Source organism: Rissa tridactyla, chromosome 8 (genome assembly GCF_028500815.1).
Source record: "Rissa tridactyla isolate bRisTri1 chromosome 8, bRisTri1.patW.cur.20221130, whole genome shotgun sequence".
Classification (NCBI taxonomy): domain Eukaryota; kingdom Metazoa; phylum Chordata; class Aves; order Charadriiformes; family Laridae; genus Rissa; species Rissa tridactyla.
This window is the reverse complement of record NC_071473.1, coordinates 7,164,614-7,182,836: the sequence shown is the minus strand read 5'-3', so window position 1 is coordinate 7,182,836 and position 18,223 is coordinate 7,164,614. Positions and strand designations below refer to the sequence as shown.

Genomic DNA, 18,223 nt, shown 5'->3' with positions numbered 1-18,223 from the left:
CTACCGATACCGGCAAGGCAGTGCCCGTGCGAGGCCACTTCTCCTGGAGGGGACCTGGGAGCAGGCAGCCAACACGCAGCGGTGGCGGGAGATGCAGATGGGCAATGCCTGCGGGGAACGTGCAGGAGAAACATGCTGGGTCCTGCACAGCGATGTTCCCCAGACCCCACAGTTTGGGTTCTCCAGGTATTAGGGCAGCACAGTTAGTCACTGGCAGGGTCCCAGAGATGACAACGAAACAGAGGGATCATAGAAACGCCTCGACTCACCATGGTGCTGCACAGCAATGGCATGGCAGAACGGATGAGCTGCCCCCTGGCCAGCGGGAAACGGTGCTAGGACTCAACCCGCTGCCAAGCTCCCCAAAAGCCATGGCAAGAGCAGTGATGGAGCAAGCGTCCCCCCAGCCCCGCAAGTGCTGGGGGCTGAGGCAGGCAGGGATGGAGAGGGGGCACAGAGCAGCCCCTCACCCTCTCCCCATTAGCAGGGACAAGCAGAAGGGGCTTTCTGTGACAACTTTCCCAGGCAGCAAGTCGCTCTGGGGACAGAGCAGCGAGGTGAAAGGCAAAGCAGCAGCCAGGCACATGGCGAGGTCCTGCCCGACGCGGGCAGAGCCCAGCACCCTACCCGTTTCCGAGCCATGGTCACAGCCTCCAGTCCACAGCTTTTCTGAAGACGACACAGCCTCCCTGTGCATCCGGCACCTTGGGACCTTCTCAGCACCGGTCCCAGTCGCATGATTTCCGCAGCTCCACCCAAACAGACTTTCACCCCCGGCTGCCCCAGCACCAGCCCAGCAGAGCCGTCCCGGACCCTTCCACCCTTGCCAAACAACAGCTGCCTGGGAAGGAGACTCATGGTGCCACCGGGAACAGCTCAGTTCATCCCTCCTGCTCTAAGAGAGATGCCTTTGCCTGTGCTGCCAGCCAAGGACCGGGTGGCATTCCTTGTTCTGGGCACAGCGGGAGGGCAGGAGCCCACTGCTCTGCCCCACGCACCCACTGCCCGCCCGGGTGAGGAACCGAGGAGCCAGGATGTCATTCTGCATCCAAGACATGAAACGCCCTGAGAACACGTTCTGCCTTCGCTCCTTGGGTAAGGCCAGGAAAAAACAGAGAACAAAGACACAAATGCCGCCAGCTTCAGCTCGAAACACAGTTACACCCAAACAGCAAGGCCTTGTTTGCTGCGGGCCCCGTCCCACCGCAGCTTCAGATGCAGATGGAGAAGCGTTACTTATTCAAGGTCGGGGTATTTTACTGGGGGGAGAAGGTTCCTCCTGTTTTGAGGCGAGAGGAAGGGCGACCCCAGAGGGTGTCCTGAGGCAGGGCTGCTCCTTCTCACACACCACTAATGCCACCACAGCAGGAACACAGCATGGCTGTGAGCTCCGCAACACACCAGATGGGACACTCCATCCCCTTCACCGCTCTGCAGAGTGCCAGGGCTGAATCCTGCCTCCACCAGCAGAAAATGGAAGACAGGAAAATTTCTCCCATTTTACTTGACCTACTGGAAAACCCCCGCACATTTCAAAGACACAGCTGGCTGCCTCAGCTCCGCTATCACCCATCCCCAGCATCCCAGTTTCAGCAGGGAGTTCTGATGGCTTCCAATACAACGCAGCTCCTTCCAGGAACACAGCCCTCCCTTCTGCCCAGCCAGATAAAAGACGTGGATCCTCCTTCAGGGGTCTCGAAATCACATTCAAGACAAACAGTAACTTTTACACAGCTGGCTCAGATCATCAAAACAGGCTCAGTTTGCAATGAAAACCCACCAAGCCCACAGAAAGGGGTCCATGAGGTTTCACTGGAGCTACCTGGCTTGCCGTGATGCCCTGGAAGGTTCTGCCTCACCTTGAGCACGAGCGCATCCGCACCTGCCTGTGAGCCCACACCCCCCGAAACACTGCTGGGTCCGCAAGCTACACGAGGCACATCCCTGCTCTGCCCCAATAAAGTGCTGGCAGCAGGGAACCAGCCATATGTTTTAAGTTACTAAAGCACCAAGCCCTGCAGAGCCCCGCAAGCCATTAGGCAAATGGGCACATTCGGCACTGTGCCCCTGCCAGGCTCCGTGTCTCCAGCAGGACAGGAGCAGCTGGAATCTTATTGCTTGGTTTTTTGGACTAAACTGTTTAACAAACACGAGTTTCAGTGTTATAAGCAGAAAATGACATGGCCTGAAGCGTGCGGCTTCTGTTACAGAGCTGAGAAACAGCTCACTTGGATCCCCCCCAGTCACAGCCGTGGTCTAATAACAGCCATTATTTCCCTACAAGCCCTATCTCACTTCAGCCAGCCCAACTGCTGAACATCTGCAGAGCTTTATCAGTAGATTTTAAGGCATCCTTATACACTCTAGGCTGCATAGGCAGGAGCAGCTCACCCAAAGCGGCCGAGAAAACACACAGCAGAGCCAGAAATAAAGCCCGGGTCTCCCCATTCCTTTCCACCACAGATTGCATAACGCACTGCTGCCCTGCCCATGCCAAAACACCTTCGGCTTTCCCACCTCTACACAATTACAACATCCTTTCCCCAGCAACGAGACAGACCACACCACGCAACCATTCTCATGGGAGCTTGGAGTCCCCGGCATGCAAAGTCCCCCTGCAGCCCAGGCCTAGGATTTTGGGTGGTGCAGCCATCCCACCCCACCGACCACCAGCATTGACCAAACCAAGGATGCTCCAGCACAGATATTTTGGGAGAAATCCAAACCCCAGCCTCGGGGAGGCTGGAGCCGGGGCAGAGCCAATCCAGCGGGGAGGCTCGGAGCCGGGGTGCTCAGCCCAGGGGTGCCGCGGCCGGTAGCCCACCGCCCTCCCACCCCTCGCCCGCACCTGGTGGTGCGTCTCCTGCTCCACGTTGAGCCCGTTCACCTCGACGACGCGGTCCCCGGCCCGCAGCCCCGCCGCCTCGGCCGGCGAGCCGGGCTCCACTTTGCGGATGAACTGCCCGCTCTTGCCCTTCTCGCCGTGCAGGTGGAAGCCGTAGCCGCTCTCCCCCTTCAACATGCGGCACAGCCGCGGCTTCAGCTGGTCCTTAGCCATGGCCGGGGCGCCCGGCGGGCGGCGGAGCGGAGCGGAGCGGCGGGCGGGGGCGGGCGGCCGCGGGGCCCCTTTTATGCGCGGCCCGGGGCGGGCGCGGAGCGGCGGGGCGCGGAGGGGCGGGCCGGGGCCGGCGCTGGGGCTGGGGCCGGGGCGCTGCGCGGAGCGGCCATGCTGCGCGCTGCCCCGCGGCGCCGGGAGCGCGGCGGGCGGGGACGGGGACTGGGATGGGACGGGCCGGGCGGAGCCGGGGCGGAGCCGCAGCCCGGAACGGGGACGGGGACGGCCGAGGGACGGGGGGGGCGGAGCCGGCACCGGCACCGGGACTGACGCCGGCACCAGTACCGATACCGGGGTTGACGCCGGCACCGGGCGGACAGAGCCGATGGAGCCCCGGGGCCGACGGCTGATTGCGGCCTCCCGGACTCACGGATCGGAGCTCTGCGGACTCCGCTATGGCTCCCCTTGCCGTGCTCCCCCGCCTCCGGTGCAGCACAGAGCAGCCCCGGAGCCCACCGGGCCAGGGCAGGCCCCCCCGGCAGCTGGCCGGAGCCCACCGCCCTCCAGGGCAGCCTGGGGACCGCTGCCGGCACAAAACCCCTGAGCTGGGTGCCCCCCTGCATCCGCCAGCCAGGCCCCCCATCCCCGTTCCCCTCCGGGAAGGGGCACCCAGGCCAAGGCACATCCATGGGGCAGCAGCACAGCTCTCCAGGACACGGGCAAGGACCACTCCGTGAAGGGGAGGCGATGGGGAGTGGGGCCTGGAGCAGAGGCCACTCATCCAGAGAGAGTTAATCCTGAACTGCTGGGATCTGCTGGGATATCCTCCACCAGTCCGGAGAGGGGAGGACGCAGCCCAGCAGCTCCTCTGCCCACCCAGCCCCAGCCCATGACCATGGGGAGATGCGGAGTTCCTTGTGTCTGCTGAGCCAGCCAGCCTGGCACACACGGAGCTCTTGGGTTGATGCACTTCATACGTTCATGTGGGGGAGGAGCTCAGAAATGTTTTGTGTCCCCCTGAATGCCAGGTCGGGGACAGGTTTCATTAGTGGGCAGCTCTGCCATTCCAGTCCCAGACGTTCCCGTCAGGGAAAAGCTTCTGCTCCATCCTGGGTGCCCCTGCAGACAGGCCATCCAGGTTTCACCTGAAATGAGCTTGTTTTGATGGAACACGGAGATCCCCACCTTCACCCTTTTGCATTCCTGGTCTTCATTTCCTTGAAATCTCTTACAAGGAGGAAATGACCCAGATTAGTTGTCACAGCATTGGTGCTGCGTGTCGCATTCCTGTGTCACAGATTTTCTAGCCCTCCTCAGTGGCACTTCTCCTTCCTCAACTGTTTTCCTAACAGATTTTTATAGAGCTGAAGCAAATGCAGTGGCCAGCTTGAGGCAGTAACTAAGACTCCAGAAATTAATATTGATTTGCTTTTAATTTGTAGTCTGTTCTTAAAAAAAAAGACTTCCACTGCAGTTAGACATAAAGTCATTCTTCAAAGGAAAGATGCTTGAACCAAAAAGATGCGTGGTGATGTGTCTCAGAGGAGAGTCGCTATGCTGGTAAAAAATGGCATTATTTATCTCCGGCAATTCTTCCCCCTTTCATTTCCAAAGGCAATGTGGCTGTTTGGACGTTGCAAGGAGAGAGCGCAGCGTGGCTGTGGCTGGGTGGTGGGCACCGGCCCTGTGAACGCTTGGTGCTGTCCCTCGAGGTGGCTGTCACCCGCTGCCGGGAGCGGGCTGAGCCCCGGAGCGAGGTCCCACCAGGGAGGACGCCGGCTGCCTTTGCTCCAACACTCCTTTACCCTCTGCAGCGCTGCAGAGGCACCCATCTCAGCACAAAATCTTGGGTGACACGAGAGGAGGCCAGAGAGCCGGGAAATTCGGAGACTGTTTTATTTGCTGTACAAGGCGAGCACTCCCTTGAGCCTCTTTGTGGAGCCCTGAAGCTTTTTATCAGGCTGGAGGAGTGCGAATAATTGATTTTTCCACTCACTGGCTAAACCAAAAAAAACCGGAGGGGAGGCGGGGAGGAGAAGGAATTGTTTCAAGTTTATTTGAACAAAAGAAGTTTTTCTTTTTATTCAGCGTAATAAAAACACGAGGGAGAAAATCTTTTGGGTGGTCAGACAGAATGTTTTAACCCTTTTGAACGTCTTTTTAAAGGTGTTGGTAGTTTGCAAAACAAAAAGAGGGGGAAATATCATTTTAAAAAGGCAAAAATGGGATGTTTGAATTTGTAAAAAAAATGCTTGTTGTGCACAAAAAAATTGTACAAGCATTTGCTCAAGTGTGACCTGAATTTGTGGATTTTTTTTCCAACCTCAGTGTTCCCAAAAGGCATTTTTTTCCCCCCAAACCATCTCTTATTGTAGAGGAATTAAGGAGGGTCAGGTACTGAGTGTCAGCTCTCCAGCAAGAGGATGTAACCCAGCAGAGATGCCCGGATCTGCAAATCGTTCCTGGGATGGCTTTAGCAAACCTCCTGTGCCCAAGCATCCCTGCCCGTCTCCCCCGGGCACAGGAGGCAGCACCATCCCAGCACTCGCTCCCTGGGGCATCGGGACCCCCGATGAGCCGCTGCTGGGTCCCCTCTCCTGCAGGGACACGTAGGGGATTTGGTAGAGTCCCAACTCAACACAGGATTTTTACCTGCCTGCTGCTGGTCACACACCTTGTGAGCCAAAAATGGAGCATTTATTTCATGATCCCACCGCTCTGGGGACTGACGGAGCCATGCTGTGATTGTGCGTGGGTCTGGGATGTCCTGCCTGTCTTGGGACGCACAGCTCAGTGCCTGCTTTGGCACGGACATGGTTCCAAGAGAAATGCTGTATTTTTTTTTTTCCCCACTGCAGCTGATGGGGAAGGCTTCTTCGTGTAAAGGAGCTGGAAAGAACTTGAAAATGCGCTGTGCAAAGGTTCATCCTCACACGATACAAAACTCCTTCAGTTCTCAAGGCCATCCTGCCATTTCCCATCTGTAGCCCGTTGTCGGAAAAAAAGAGGGAGCCCAGGAGGTCTCTTGCACTTACTGGTCTAACAGAGCCGTGATTAAATCCAGCAGACACTGCACAGGCGAGGTTTTTCCATTTAAATTTCTGCATGTTTTGATTTCGGCAGATATTTAAGTCTGAATTGGGTCGGCCCGGAGGCTGAGGGAGTTCAGGGGATCTGTGTGCTTACCGGCTTGGAAGGGTTTGAAGCCCTTTCTGTTTGACATCTGCTTCTAATTCCGTCATTGCACTTGGTTGAGCAGCAACAGAGAATTACACCTGTGTCCTGAACCCTGTTTGCTTTGGGCCTGATCCTGTTGCATCACTAACGCAACATACAGATGCTGTGAAAAGTTTCACAGTTACAGAAATTAGGCTCGCCTGGCAGGCTCCCTGGTGTGTCGGAGGGAGGGATTTTTGGAGCCCATAAAGTCCATCTTCATTCAGAAACGGGCAAAACCTCAGCTGATAACCTGAACCTGTTCATAGACTCATAGAACCATAGAATGGTCTGGGTTGGAAGGGACCTTTAAAGGCCATCTAGTCCAACCCCCCTGCAATGAGCAGGGACATCTCCAGTTAGATCAGGTTTCTCAGAGCCCCATCCAACCTGACCTGGAAAGTATCCAGGGTCGGGGCTTCTCCCATCTCTCTGGGCAACTTGGGCCAGTGCTTCACCACCCTCAGCATAAAAAAATTCTTCCTTGTATCTAGGTTTGTTTATATCTGCTTACATCTAGTTTACACCTGTTCAGGCTGGCTTGTTTCTAAGGTGGGTGGAGGGTCAGGGTGAGGGGCTTTTTGAGGGCGAGGATGGTTTGCTGGTGATGGAGTCGCTGGGCTGTGCGGGTGCTTCCAGACAAAAGAGAGGTTTCACAAGTGCCTTTGGGCCACCTTCTGCCAAAGAGGACACATGTTTTCAAGACACCAGGAGCCCCATGTCTCACTCGTGGCTCCACCTCACACCTGCTGGAAGGCTCTGGGCAGATCTTGTGGTGTCTCCATTCTCCCAGCCCTCTCCCGGGATGCGGGTCACTCCCCTGTGCTTGTCCTGCTCGGGAATGGGAGCTTTGCCAAAGGCAGGGGGAGGGCGAGGGAAAGGCTGGGCGCTGCCGGACACCCCTCCCTTCGGCTTTCGTGGGACACTGGTTTCCACCTCAGCCGTGGGAGCCGCTGGCAGGGAGATGCTCTTCCTCCTGCGCAGCCTCCTCCTCCCCGTCAGCACGCTTTGGCCGGTGTTTATCCGCCCCCTGCTCCACACCCAGCTTTCCACCCCGGAGCCGGGGCTGGCTGGGCTGGTTGCCTCCAGGAGACCTTGGCCACCCATGTCACCTTCTGCCTGGGTGTGGAAGAAGACCCAGGTCCTCTACCCAAGCTCAGGGACGTACCCTTGTCAGGCCTTGATGGTCCTCGCTGGGAGCTGCAGAGAGACGTTGCTACTGCAGTAATTGGCTCTGACTATTAATAAATGAAGTCTTGGGCTTTCCGCCTGGCATGGACACGGCCGTACGCATTCCTCCATCGTTTCACCATCACTTACCATGGGGCTGCTGGGTCCCGTCCGCTCTCGGGGAGCAGCGACTCTCGCAGAGTGGGGAAAGGACGATGATTTATTTGCGCTGCCAGGGGAACTGGGAATGGGAGGAGCACTTATAAAAAGCAGTTTCCTTTTCTTTAGGCCTCTGTGTGTGGCACTATTGAGCTGTAAACATTTTCCAGGTTAGATTTATAGAGATAGAAGGAGAACTGATCATTAGGAGGATTAATAACATGCTTTATGGGTTGTGAAAATCCAGAAAGTTCAGTTACGCTGCCGAGAGCTGGGAGATCCCTCTTGCACAAGCTGGCAGGTAGAAATCCACCCAGGTCCTTTATTATTTGCAACAGATAGTAGCGTGAGAGGTACCGAGCCGCAAGGGGCCCGGTGGCAACTTGGTGCTGAGCCAGCGTGGAGCTGGTGATGGTCCCCAGCCAGGCTGGGCACACCCGAGACCTCCCACACACCAGCACACCCACGGACAAGTGTGCAAGCAGTGATGCAAAGGGATTGCTCCTGGAGAGGCTGGTGTTGGCACAGCTCATTTCCTGAACTGGACACGAGCTGGGGCTGGTGCCGGTGCCACGCCAGTGTGCCACTGTGCCTGCTGCAACAAGGACGTGGATGTAAGAGCAGCACCGAGCCCTCCAGCTGGCTCTAGAGCCCCTGTCCCCAGGAGCATCCACCCTCGGGAGCACCCATCCCCAGCAGCACCCATCCCTGCAAGCCCCCTTCTCTGAGACCACCCATCCCTGGCAGCACCCATGCCCAGCAGCAGCCATCCCTGCAAGCACCCATCTCCAGCATCCCCAGCAGCACCCATTCCCAGGACCATCCATCTGTGGCAGCACCCATGCGTGGCAGCACCCATGCCCAGCAGCAGCCATCCCTGGAAGCACCCATCTCCAGCATCCCCGGAAGCAACCATTCGCAGGACCATCCACCCCTGGAAGCACCCATCTCCATCAGCAGCCATCCCTGCAAGCACCCATCTCCAGCATCCCCAGCAGCACCCATTCCCAGGACCATCCATCCATGGCAGCGCCCATCCATGGCAGCACCCGTCCCCAGCAGCAGCCATCCCTGGAAGCACCCATCTCCAGCATCCCTGGAAGCACCCATCTCCAGCATCCCCAGTAGCACCCATTCCCAGGACCATCCATCCATGGCAGCGCCCATCTCCAGTAGCAGCCATCCCCAGCAGCACTCACGCCCCGGAGCACCCACCCCAGGTGAGGCTGGTGGCAAAGCAGGGCAGGTGAACACGTCCACCGAAGTGCCAGCAGGGCGGAGGGGACCTCCCTGGGCAGGAATGCACCTGCGAGGTCCCTGCCGGATCCCGGCCAGGCTGGCAGCGCTGCCGCCCAAGGAAAGCATCGGTGTTCGTTCACGCCACATGCCAGCACAGCCACCTCCCCTCCTGCCAGCAAGAGAAGCAGAGTGGAGGCCCCACACCGCCAGACGTGGGAGCTGGACCCGAGCCCAGGGGCGGTGGTGGCCTGAGCAGGGAGCGGCAGAAGCACCTCGAGAGGCTCTTGCAGGGCTGGAGGTGGGTGGAGATGGGGGGGTGGCTTCTGGCTTCACCCAGCTGGGACACCCCCTCGGCCAGCCCCGCCACAGCAGCCCCGGGGGGCTGGGGGTGCAGATGGTCTGTGCTGGTGTTTTCAAACAACGGTGCCTGGGTTTAATCCTACCGTGCTGTGAAAGTCCTGGCCCAGGCTAAGGGTTTTGGAGGCATCAGCTCTTCTGCTGACATGTCTGGCCCTGGGTGCCACCCCCAGCATCCAGGGGACCCTGGAAGGGCTGGGACCATTGCTGCAACATCTTCTTGGTATGAGCAGAAGGGCTAGGACAACCCCAGGGACCTTCGCTGCCCCCCCGAGGTGTTTGCAGCTCTTGATGGGGTTCAGGGAGTGCAGTTTGATTAAGGGCTGCTTCTCTTGCCGCAGCTGCATGGCCGGGCTGGGGGAGGATGGCTTCCTTCCACTGCCCGACGGGGCTGCAGCTGGGTTTTGCTCTCTCCTGCACACATTAGAAGGAATATCCACCAGAAAATAAGACAGGGGAAGTGCTCAGGCCTGGGAAGGTGCCTGTAGCCCAGCGTCTCATCACCCGGGAGGGGGTGAAGTGGGGCTGGAGGGGACACGGAGAGGACATTTTATCTTTGCTGCACCACCAGCCACTCCTGTGCCGGACCCAGCGGTGTGTGTGCACATCCCCAGGCGAGGCGCATGGGGTCTGGCGGGATGCCCGGGGGCAGCAGCAGGCAGAGCCGGGCAGGGCGGGCAGGGCAGCTCCAGCACGGGTCACCTCCACTGCCGGTGGCACGTGCCCACGGCAGGTGAGCTGCCCCGGCGAGGCAGCCAGGCACTCCCCAAATACAGCCCTGTGTACAGTCAACATGGGGGAGGAAGGAGCTGGCATGGCCCTCAGGACACCTCGGGGGAGACTCAGGGATGGGAATGTGGGGGCTGCAGGAGGGTCCTGACCCAGTGTTTCCCCTCAGGCACCCCAGGAATAGCCCTGCATTGCTGCAGCTTGGCCAGGAAGATATCTGTCTGTGTCTCTAAGCCGCTGTCACCTTATCAGCGCTCTGGACAGCTTGGAAATAGGGAAAGCAGCAGGCACAGACATAATGTTATCTCCTGCTCTCTGCAGCGCTTACCCCTTATCTCCAGCCTCGGTCAATTCCCTTGGGTGATATCAGCGTGAAGGTGTGGACAGCCTGGCGGGATGGGACCCCGGGCAGACCCCAGCTCCGCACTGGGTCCTGCAGCCCGGGGGTCTCCGCAGGGACGTCCGGGGCCATCAGAGGGACCATCTGGGATACCCAGCACTGCTCAAGGGTTTTCCATCCCCAGCCACCCCTGCACCTAACAAGGGCCACCCACCCAAGAGGGGCTCAGACCTGGCCCAGCTCAACCCCGGCCACAGCCGCCTGCATCCCGGCGGGGCGAGGAACAGTTTCGGGGCAGAGCCGACGATGGAGGAAATTCCTTGGGGAGTTTTCTTCCTCCTGGTGCACGCAGGGGCCCTGCAGCCATTGTATCTGCACAGGACAGCTCCGGTGTGAGCTCACGCCGACTCCCCCGGGGCTGCCGGTTCCTGTCCGAGACGCTGCCCTACCCAAAGCCCCTGGCCCCGGCGTGCCCAACTGCCTCCATGGATGCTGCTGGTCCTCTGGGAGAGGCTGGGGAGCCGGGAAGGAAAGGGAGCCGCCCTGGGCTCAGACCGGGTCGGGGTGGGACGTCTTCCTGCCCGCCGCAGCCCCTGGGATTCGCCCGCCTCTTGGACTGGAACAAAATGCATCCGCTGGCACGGCAGGCTGGGTGATGGCGCACCCCGTCCGGGAAAGCCTCGCTGCGTCAGCCGGCCCCGGCCCCATCCGGCGGTGATGGATCTTCAGAGATCCCAGGCAGCACCTCGGGGACAGACTTGGACCAGGGGCAGGATCCAGGTCCAAACCCCAGGTGTGCTGCACAGGGATACAGAGCCCAGGAGCAGCCTCGTCCCTGGGTGGCCTTAATCCAGAGCAGTGGGACAGGCTTTAGCCCAGAGCTCCCATCCCCTCGTAGGCCCATGGTCTTGGCCGGGGCTATGCAGACAGAGGAGCACCCATGGGGGCAGCTCCCCCCACTGCAAGGACGCAGGGATGGGGACATGGTGGCAGGGCTTGTCCGCATCCCTGTTGCAGCTCCCCGTGCCTCTCCATCCCCTGGCATCGGCATGGCCACAAGATGGCATGGCAAAGCCACCCGGCTACCACCACACTCCCGGCACCCCCTGAACCCTGCCCACCACCCCACAGCCTCAGTGACATGGTGGGAGGGAAGGGGTGATGTGTCCCACTGTCGCCTGGGGTTTTTCTAACCCCCCCACGTCTCCCAAATCCCAAAGAGGTGCCAGAAATAACCCTCCTCATCTGCAGGTAACTCCTCAGAGCTGCTCTGCGGGGGTCAGGGGGCACCAGGACCCTGAACAGGGCCAGGAGCTGATGTGGTGCTACGGCTGCTGTCCATGATCCCCCCCAAAAGCTTTTGTCCCCCCACTTTACTCCTGGCTGCAAACACAGCCCATGCTGGGCAGGGACCCAGCATCCTCCCCAGTGATCCCTGGGGCTGCATTTCATCTCGGGGCAACCCCCGGGGCCAGGACAGGGGTTCCCTGTGGTCCAGGTACGCAGCCCCCCGGAGCAAGGAGGACGGGAGACAGACCATAGGGAGAGCAGCATGTCCCTCAGGGACCAGTCTTTTAGAAGGGATTAGATTAACGTCCGTCAGGGATGGCTGGGTCCTGCCCCAAGGCAGGAGAGGTAATTAAATACCTTTTTAAGCTTTCTTCAGTTTTATTTGGCTTGTTGACCCCCGGGGAAAGCCCAGACCTCTCCAGAGAGCTGTCAGCACAGAGGAAATTATTTTACAGCCCCGGTGGTTAATCAGCTCATGCTCCTCAACAGCAGCCGGAAAAATTATTTTACAAGGTGAAAAGTGAAGGGCTTGTGGTTAACTGAGTGTCTCGCTGGTTTTGCCCCAGTAATTGGCACATATCAGTGTTTCTTTCCGACAGACGGCAGCAGAAGCGTACACTCGAGTCACGTCTCTCATCACATCACCCTTCATCCCCCTCTCTGTGCTTCCCCCTGCGCAAAGCTGACCTTTACATTTTCTACCTCATTTTATCACTTACCTCCATCAAGAACGGCAGTCGGCCTCGGCGGCCCCTCCACTGGCTGACTGGCACCCTGACAGGACACGGCCCTTTCGAGTGCAGCTGCCTAATGGGTTATTGGCAATCATGTCTCATTTGGCCCATCTGAGCCCCGCGCTGCACTAACGAAGAGCGGAAATTGGAAAGTCATAGTGGGGATGGAAGAGGGGACACGGAGGAGAGACCGGTTGGGAATAAGCTGGGAGAGAACAATCCTTTGGGTGTTACAGCACCTGAAATCCTCCCTGAGACCCCGGGTGCAAGGGGCAGCGCGGTGGGCAGGGCTCGGCTCCCCCGACAAGCACCATGCTTTGTTTTTTTTCCTTCAGATCCCAACCAAAGGCAGCGCAAACCCTGCCGTCCCCGCTCCACGGTCGGCCGCAGGGCCTTGGCAGGAGGAGGCGGTTCATGCAAGGCGGGTGGAAACAGCTCTTTTTGCCAGATTTCCTGCAAAATCCTCTAGCGCTGGCGGGTGCGAGCTCAGCAATTCACGGGAGCCAGACTCAGCCCCCAAATCTCAGTTTTCTCTAAAGCCCAGATCCCACCCGCTCCAGCACACCTTCACCGCCTGCTCCTCCCCGGCCCCGAGGCTTCTCCCTGCTTTCATGGGGAACAACATTTATTTTCATCAGCAGAGACATGTAAAATTTAGCTCCAAGCAGGCAAATAAACAACCAGAGCAGTGAGGACTCGCACAGACTCAGCCCAGTCCAGCAAAGATTTCTAACTTCGTCATCTTAATTGACACTTAGCCTGGCATTAACTCCCCGACGGGCAGTAAAAGAGATTTACTGTAAAGCTGCAGAAGAAACTGTGTTAAGGAGTTAAATCATGTCAGAAAAATCTGGGAGTGACCCGGCGGATGAAGTGCCTGCCCCATGCAGAGCCGTACCAGGTTTTGCTTTTTTTTTTTAAAAAAAAAAAAAAGCACAGCACAACGAAGCCAAAGTTTCCTTTGATCAATTCTCATTTTAATGAGGGCAGGTTCCTAGGAAGCAAACAGTACATGTTTGTATCATATTGCAAACAAGCTAGTACAGAAATCTAAAAAAAATAAACAAAAATAAATATCTTCCCTGTTTATTTCTCCCCAAGTTCATAGCACTAGGTTGACCTGAAAACAAGATGAATTTACCACTGCGCCTGGACAGCGGCCATGAAAAATCAGATTTTTTGGAATGCAATTGTCTATATGGTTTCAGAGAGGTCAGAGTACCAGGAAATCCGCCGATGAGACTCTTCCTCGCCAGCTAGGGTGAACGGTTTCCACCTCGGGCAGTCAATGCTCCTCCGGCGCTTGAAGCATCTCTGTGGGGCCCCTTCAGCGGAACAGAGCCACATCTTCAAGCGGGAGAAGCTGAAAGGAGACGAGGGCATGGGTTATTCCGGGGCCTCACCTGAGCATCTGGCCGTGCACCTGAGCTCCGCCACCACCTCCCTCCCACCTGGGACCGCATTTCCCCTCCGTACAGCACTTAAACCACCGCTGCATTTATGATATATTTATGAAATATTCTCCTCCGTGGGCTCAGATCTGACCCGCGGTGACTGCAGCCTCCCTTTCTGCCCCTCTGCACGCAGATAAACCCCATGCAGGCACCCAAAGGCTGGGCTTGGACCTGCCTGAGAGGCTCTCATGGAAATTTTGCTGTGAAATCAGAGGGATGCACGCACGTACGCGGGTCCAGAGCCACAACCGCGGTGCCAGGACTGCTTTGCCTGCGCACAGCCAGGCTGCGGGTGGTAACGGGACCTGTCTGGGCTTTCCCAAAAAGATACCAATCCCAGATTTCCTCCAAAAAAAGGAAGGAGGGGGAGGAATACAGCTACGTGTTTCAGGGGCTGATCCAACAGCTAAAAGCCTCCATGGATTTCAGCTGGATGTTGGCTCCAGCTTTACATAAGAGGAAAGAGATTTAATGTCTGGATCCAGCCCCGAGCCAGTCCCACGCAGCCTGGCTGAGCCCCGAGCGGGCAGGGAGGGGGGTCCCGCCGAGGGGCCATGCCGGGAAAGCCTCGGCATCACCAGCCTGCCAGCCCCACGGACACCACTGGCGTGAACTCAGTCCCCCCTGGGTGCAGGTTTGAGATGCACCAAACAGGGGGCACAGAAATCATCCGGCTCCTTTTTCTGCCCTAAAGCCAGAGCACAGCTCCTCCAAACATGGCCCATGGAGGGGAGGAACAACATCCCTCCCCACCGTCCCCGACCCGCTTTGCTGGGTGCAACCGACCTTGTGGTTCAAGTTCAAAGATGCCAGAGAGACTCAACTCATGCGGTCACACTCAAGGAGAGGTGACGGGGCTGTAAACTGCCCCCGCCCCGGGACTGGGGCTGTCCCGTGGGATCACAGCTCCCCGTGCTCCCCCACACCCTCCTGGACCAGCCGGGGCTGGGGTGCAGAAGGCGGTGCGGGTGTCGGGGGGCAGCTCCCCACATCTGGGTGATGCCACGGGGCAGCCCAGCTCTCTGCTTGGGGCACCCTGAAATCCTGGTTCCTGCGGGATGGGAGAACGCAGCAAGGCTCCGTGCACCCCTGTTACCTGGTGAAACCCCTCCAAGGCTCTGTGCACCCCCAATTACTTTGTAAAACCCCTCCACGCACCCAATTTACCTGGGAAAACCCCTCCATGGCTCTGAGCACCCCTGTTGACTGATAAAACCCCTCTATGCACCCCCATTTACCTGGTAGCCCCCCCCAATGGCTCCATGCACCCCTGTTAACCTGGCAAAACCCCTCCAAGGCTCCATGCCCCACCATTTACCCGGTGAAACCCCTCCACGGCTCCGTGCATCCCCCATCAACAGGGGAAGACACCCCCCCCAGCACCCCAGGGTGCCGCAGAGAGACCGCAGCGAGCCTCCTGCACCCCAGGCAGGGTGTCACCCCCCCAGCACCCCGCTGCGCTGCGGACAGACCATGCCCCCCGGCCCCGGCGACACCCCCGGGCTCCACTGCGCCCCCCCCCGCCCGCCCGTCGGGGTTACCTGAGCTCCGCGGGGGCCGGGAGGCGGCCGGGCGGGGGCCGGGCGGGGACCCCCCCATCCCCAGCCCCGCCGGAGCAGGCGCTGCAGGAGGCGGCCGGGACCAGCCGGCGGCGGCGGGGCGGGCGGCGGGGTCTCCCCGTCGGGGCGGTCAGGGGGCGGCGGGGCGGCGGCGGGGGCGGCTCCCCCGGGGCGGCGGGGGGGCTCGGCCGGCAGCTCCCGGCGCCAGAGGTAGGGGGAGCGGCGGACGCCCATGAGTAGCCCCGAGGCGCGCCCCACCGTGTGGTACCGCGGGCTGGCGACGTGCTTGTACCAAGCGCCCGCCGGTGCCGCCGGCAGCATCAGCCCCAGCAGCACCAGGGCTCCCCAGGCGCCCCCCGACAGCTGCCCCCTCGCCATCGCTCCGGGCTCCCGGCGGGCAGGCGGCGGGCAGGGTGCAGGCAGGGGTGCACCCCGGCCCCGGGCGCCCCAGCGAAGGCTGCCCCGCGCCCGCGCCCCGCCGGTTTATACCACCGTCGGGAGGGGCACCCCGCGGCTCCGCCCCGGCAGCCCCCGGCCGCCCGGCTGCCAGCCCCGGGCCCCCGCACCTCCTACCCGCCGCCCCCAACGGCCCCCCGCCCTCCCCCTGCAACCTTTCCCCCCGGGGGACCGGCATCCGCCCCGTGGCCCCGAGCATCCCTCCCACCCTTGAGCATCCCCCCCATCCTTGAGCATCCCCCTGCAGCCCTAGGCATCCCCCTTGCCTCCCCGAGCATCTCCCCTGCAGTCCCGAGCATCCTTGAGCATCCTCCTTGCAAACCTGAGCACCCTCCTCACGACCCAAGCAACCTCCCCGTGGTCCCCTTTGCAGCCCCGAGTATCTTCCCCATGGCCCTAAGCAACCCCCACAGCACATCCCCCTGCAGCCCCACAAACCTCCCCGCAGCCCAGCATCCTCCCCGGCCCCTCGGGATCTGCAGGATTTACTGCTGGAGGAAGAGATGGTGTAAACTGGCTGCAAGTGAGGACCTTCAGAGGGGACCTACACCCCCTCTCTCCTTCAGGTATGACCCCCAGCCTCACTGCCTAGAGAGAGACCGACTACAAGCACAGGAATATTCCCTGGAGGAACCCTAAGTAAGAACAAATCACAGTGATTTTTTTAGCAAAATTCATCCTGAGTGGGGTACCAGATGGAGGTGGGCAACGAGGACTGAAGTCCTGCTTTGGATACCTGCCTCAATGCAGAGACGATGCCACTGCTGGGGGGGAGCAGAGGGCCCACATGTCCCAGGGAGCATGGCTGTCCTGCTGCGCAGAGCTCGACTGGCTCCTCTCCACCTTTGCAGAGCCCACCAAGTGTTGAGACCCCGATTCCACTCCCCTCTCTCTCAGCTCAGACTAGTAGCCCACCTGCGGTTCGGAGGTCCTGTGAACATGCCTTGGTGCAGGGCATCGTTGTGACTGCTTCAGAGGTGCAAAGCAACAGGAAGAGATGAGACACCGAACCCGTGCGGGGGGCCCAGACGGCTGCTGTGCTCGTGCACAGCTCACACCTGCATGAATGCTACCCCCGGATCTCTGTCTGCTCTTGGTCACTATTCCATCACAGTTAAAACCGGCCAGCTGCCTCCTTCCTACCCAAACAGCTGCTTCAGTAACTCCTGCTCTTTCACCTCTTCTTTAGGAAAAGAGAGATGACCCAGGAGATGAATACCTGATTCCCATGGGACACCTGCCAACTTGTCTCCCTCTCACCAAAGCCTACTGCCTTCGTAATCCAGAGAAATTACAGGACCTGGTATTTCTAGCCCCTTCCAACACCCTCTGGTGACACTCTTAACGAAATGGAGGGTTAGGGATTCAGTAACACCATCCCCGCTGCCTCCTGCTGAGAGCCCCTTAATGTTGCCTGGATCGAAATCTTGTGACTACACAATGTTTTGCTGATGGATATTTTGGAGGGATGTGAGGAGCCGGTCATTCTCCTCCCTCCTGCGATTCGGGAGCCTGCAGTGGACAGGAGGAAGCAGCCGCTTTGCACTTTCTCCTGCAGCAAAGTGCTCAAGACCATTTGCAGGGGATTTGTCAGGCTGTTTCCCCTCCTCTTCTGCAACTCCGTTCTTCTTAAATAGGATATTACCATGAATTTTGCTGTTCCAGTCAGGTGACTTTCCCCCCCAGATTCCTTAATAAAACCAAGCAGGTCCAATTTATGCTCATCGGGGAGCAATTCCAGTTCCTCTTGTTTATTAGCCAAGTTCTTGGCTTTATACACTGAACTATGACTAAATAATTTTTTTTTTTCAGGCCACCCAGCAACTTGATTAATTTTATTCTTAGCATTTTGCATGCTCCTGTGTGCCTCCTTCTCCTTGCTGATATTATTTTAACATGCTCCCACCGTTAGTCTCCCCAGCATTTTGTGACCCTCTGCTCAGGCATGGGGACGTGGTGGCACGTTGAAGCAGGAGACAGATCCATGCTGGGGACCCCTCGGCGTGTGGGAGCAGGTTCTGCTCATCTCGGCCAAGCAACAACTTCCTCCTGTAGGAACCAGCCCCTTGGCCAGGCAGGGGCCAGGGAGAGTGGGGCTGGGGAAGGAGAGAAGAAAGGTCAGGGCAGAGCCTTATGATTTTCCTCTTCTGGGAAAGCTTGGAGCGAGTGAAATTCCCAGTTGGTAAGAAGGGGATCATGGCCTTTTCCCAAGCAGACTGCTGGAAATTATGTCTGTGCAGAGCTTGACTAGTTGCTGTTGAAGAACTGGACCCAGAGAGTCCAACTCACCCATGGCCCTGCTTCTTGGAAGAACCCAGACTCACAGTGAAAATGAAGCCGGGCTCCCGTCTCCCACCGAGGAGATCATTGATGGGTGAGCTATTTTCGTCACCCTTTGAGTGCTCCGAACATTGTGAATGGTGTCACCACTTTGATGTTTTAATAGAGCCATTAATGAATGGCAT

The 18,223-nt window shown here is 58.8% G+C and overlaps 2 protein-coding genes across 4 annotated transcripts in view; both read right to left on the bottom strand.

Moving 5' to 3' along the window:
• Positions 1-3,131, bottom strand: part of NHERF2 (NHERF family PDZ scaffold protein 2) — a 42,047-nt gene extending 38,916 nt beyond the window's left edge. Inside the window, exon 1 of one of the 3 annotated variants that reach the window (XR_008467987.1) lies at positions 2,849-3,130. Coding sequence is in view for 2 of the 3 variants with exons in the window: in XM_054211165.1 (XP_054067140.1) it covers positions 2,849-3,058 (210 nt within the window). In the remaining variant the exon portion in view is untranslated. Of the gene's footprint in view, positions 1-2,848 lie in introns of all 3 variants that reach the window. The other 2 variants (XM_054211165.1, XM_054211164.1) reach the window with 2 other exon arrangements.
• Positions 3,132-13,250: 10,119 nt separating this feature from the next.
• Positions 13,251-15,680, bottom strand: NPW (neuropeptide W). The gene is made up of 2 exons (XM_054213015.1): positions 15,285-15,680; positions 13,251-13,652 (listed from the first exon to the last, which is right to left on the bottom strand). The coding sequence occupies exons 1-2, from the start codon at positions 15,678-15,680 to the stop codon at positions 13,617-13,619; spliced, it is 432 nt and encodes a 143-aa protein (XP_054068990.1). The 3' UTR covers positions 13,251-13,616.
• Positions 15,681-18,223: the final 2,543 nt, after the last annotated feature.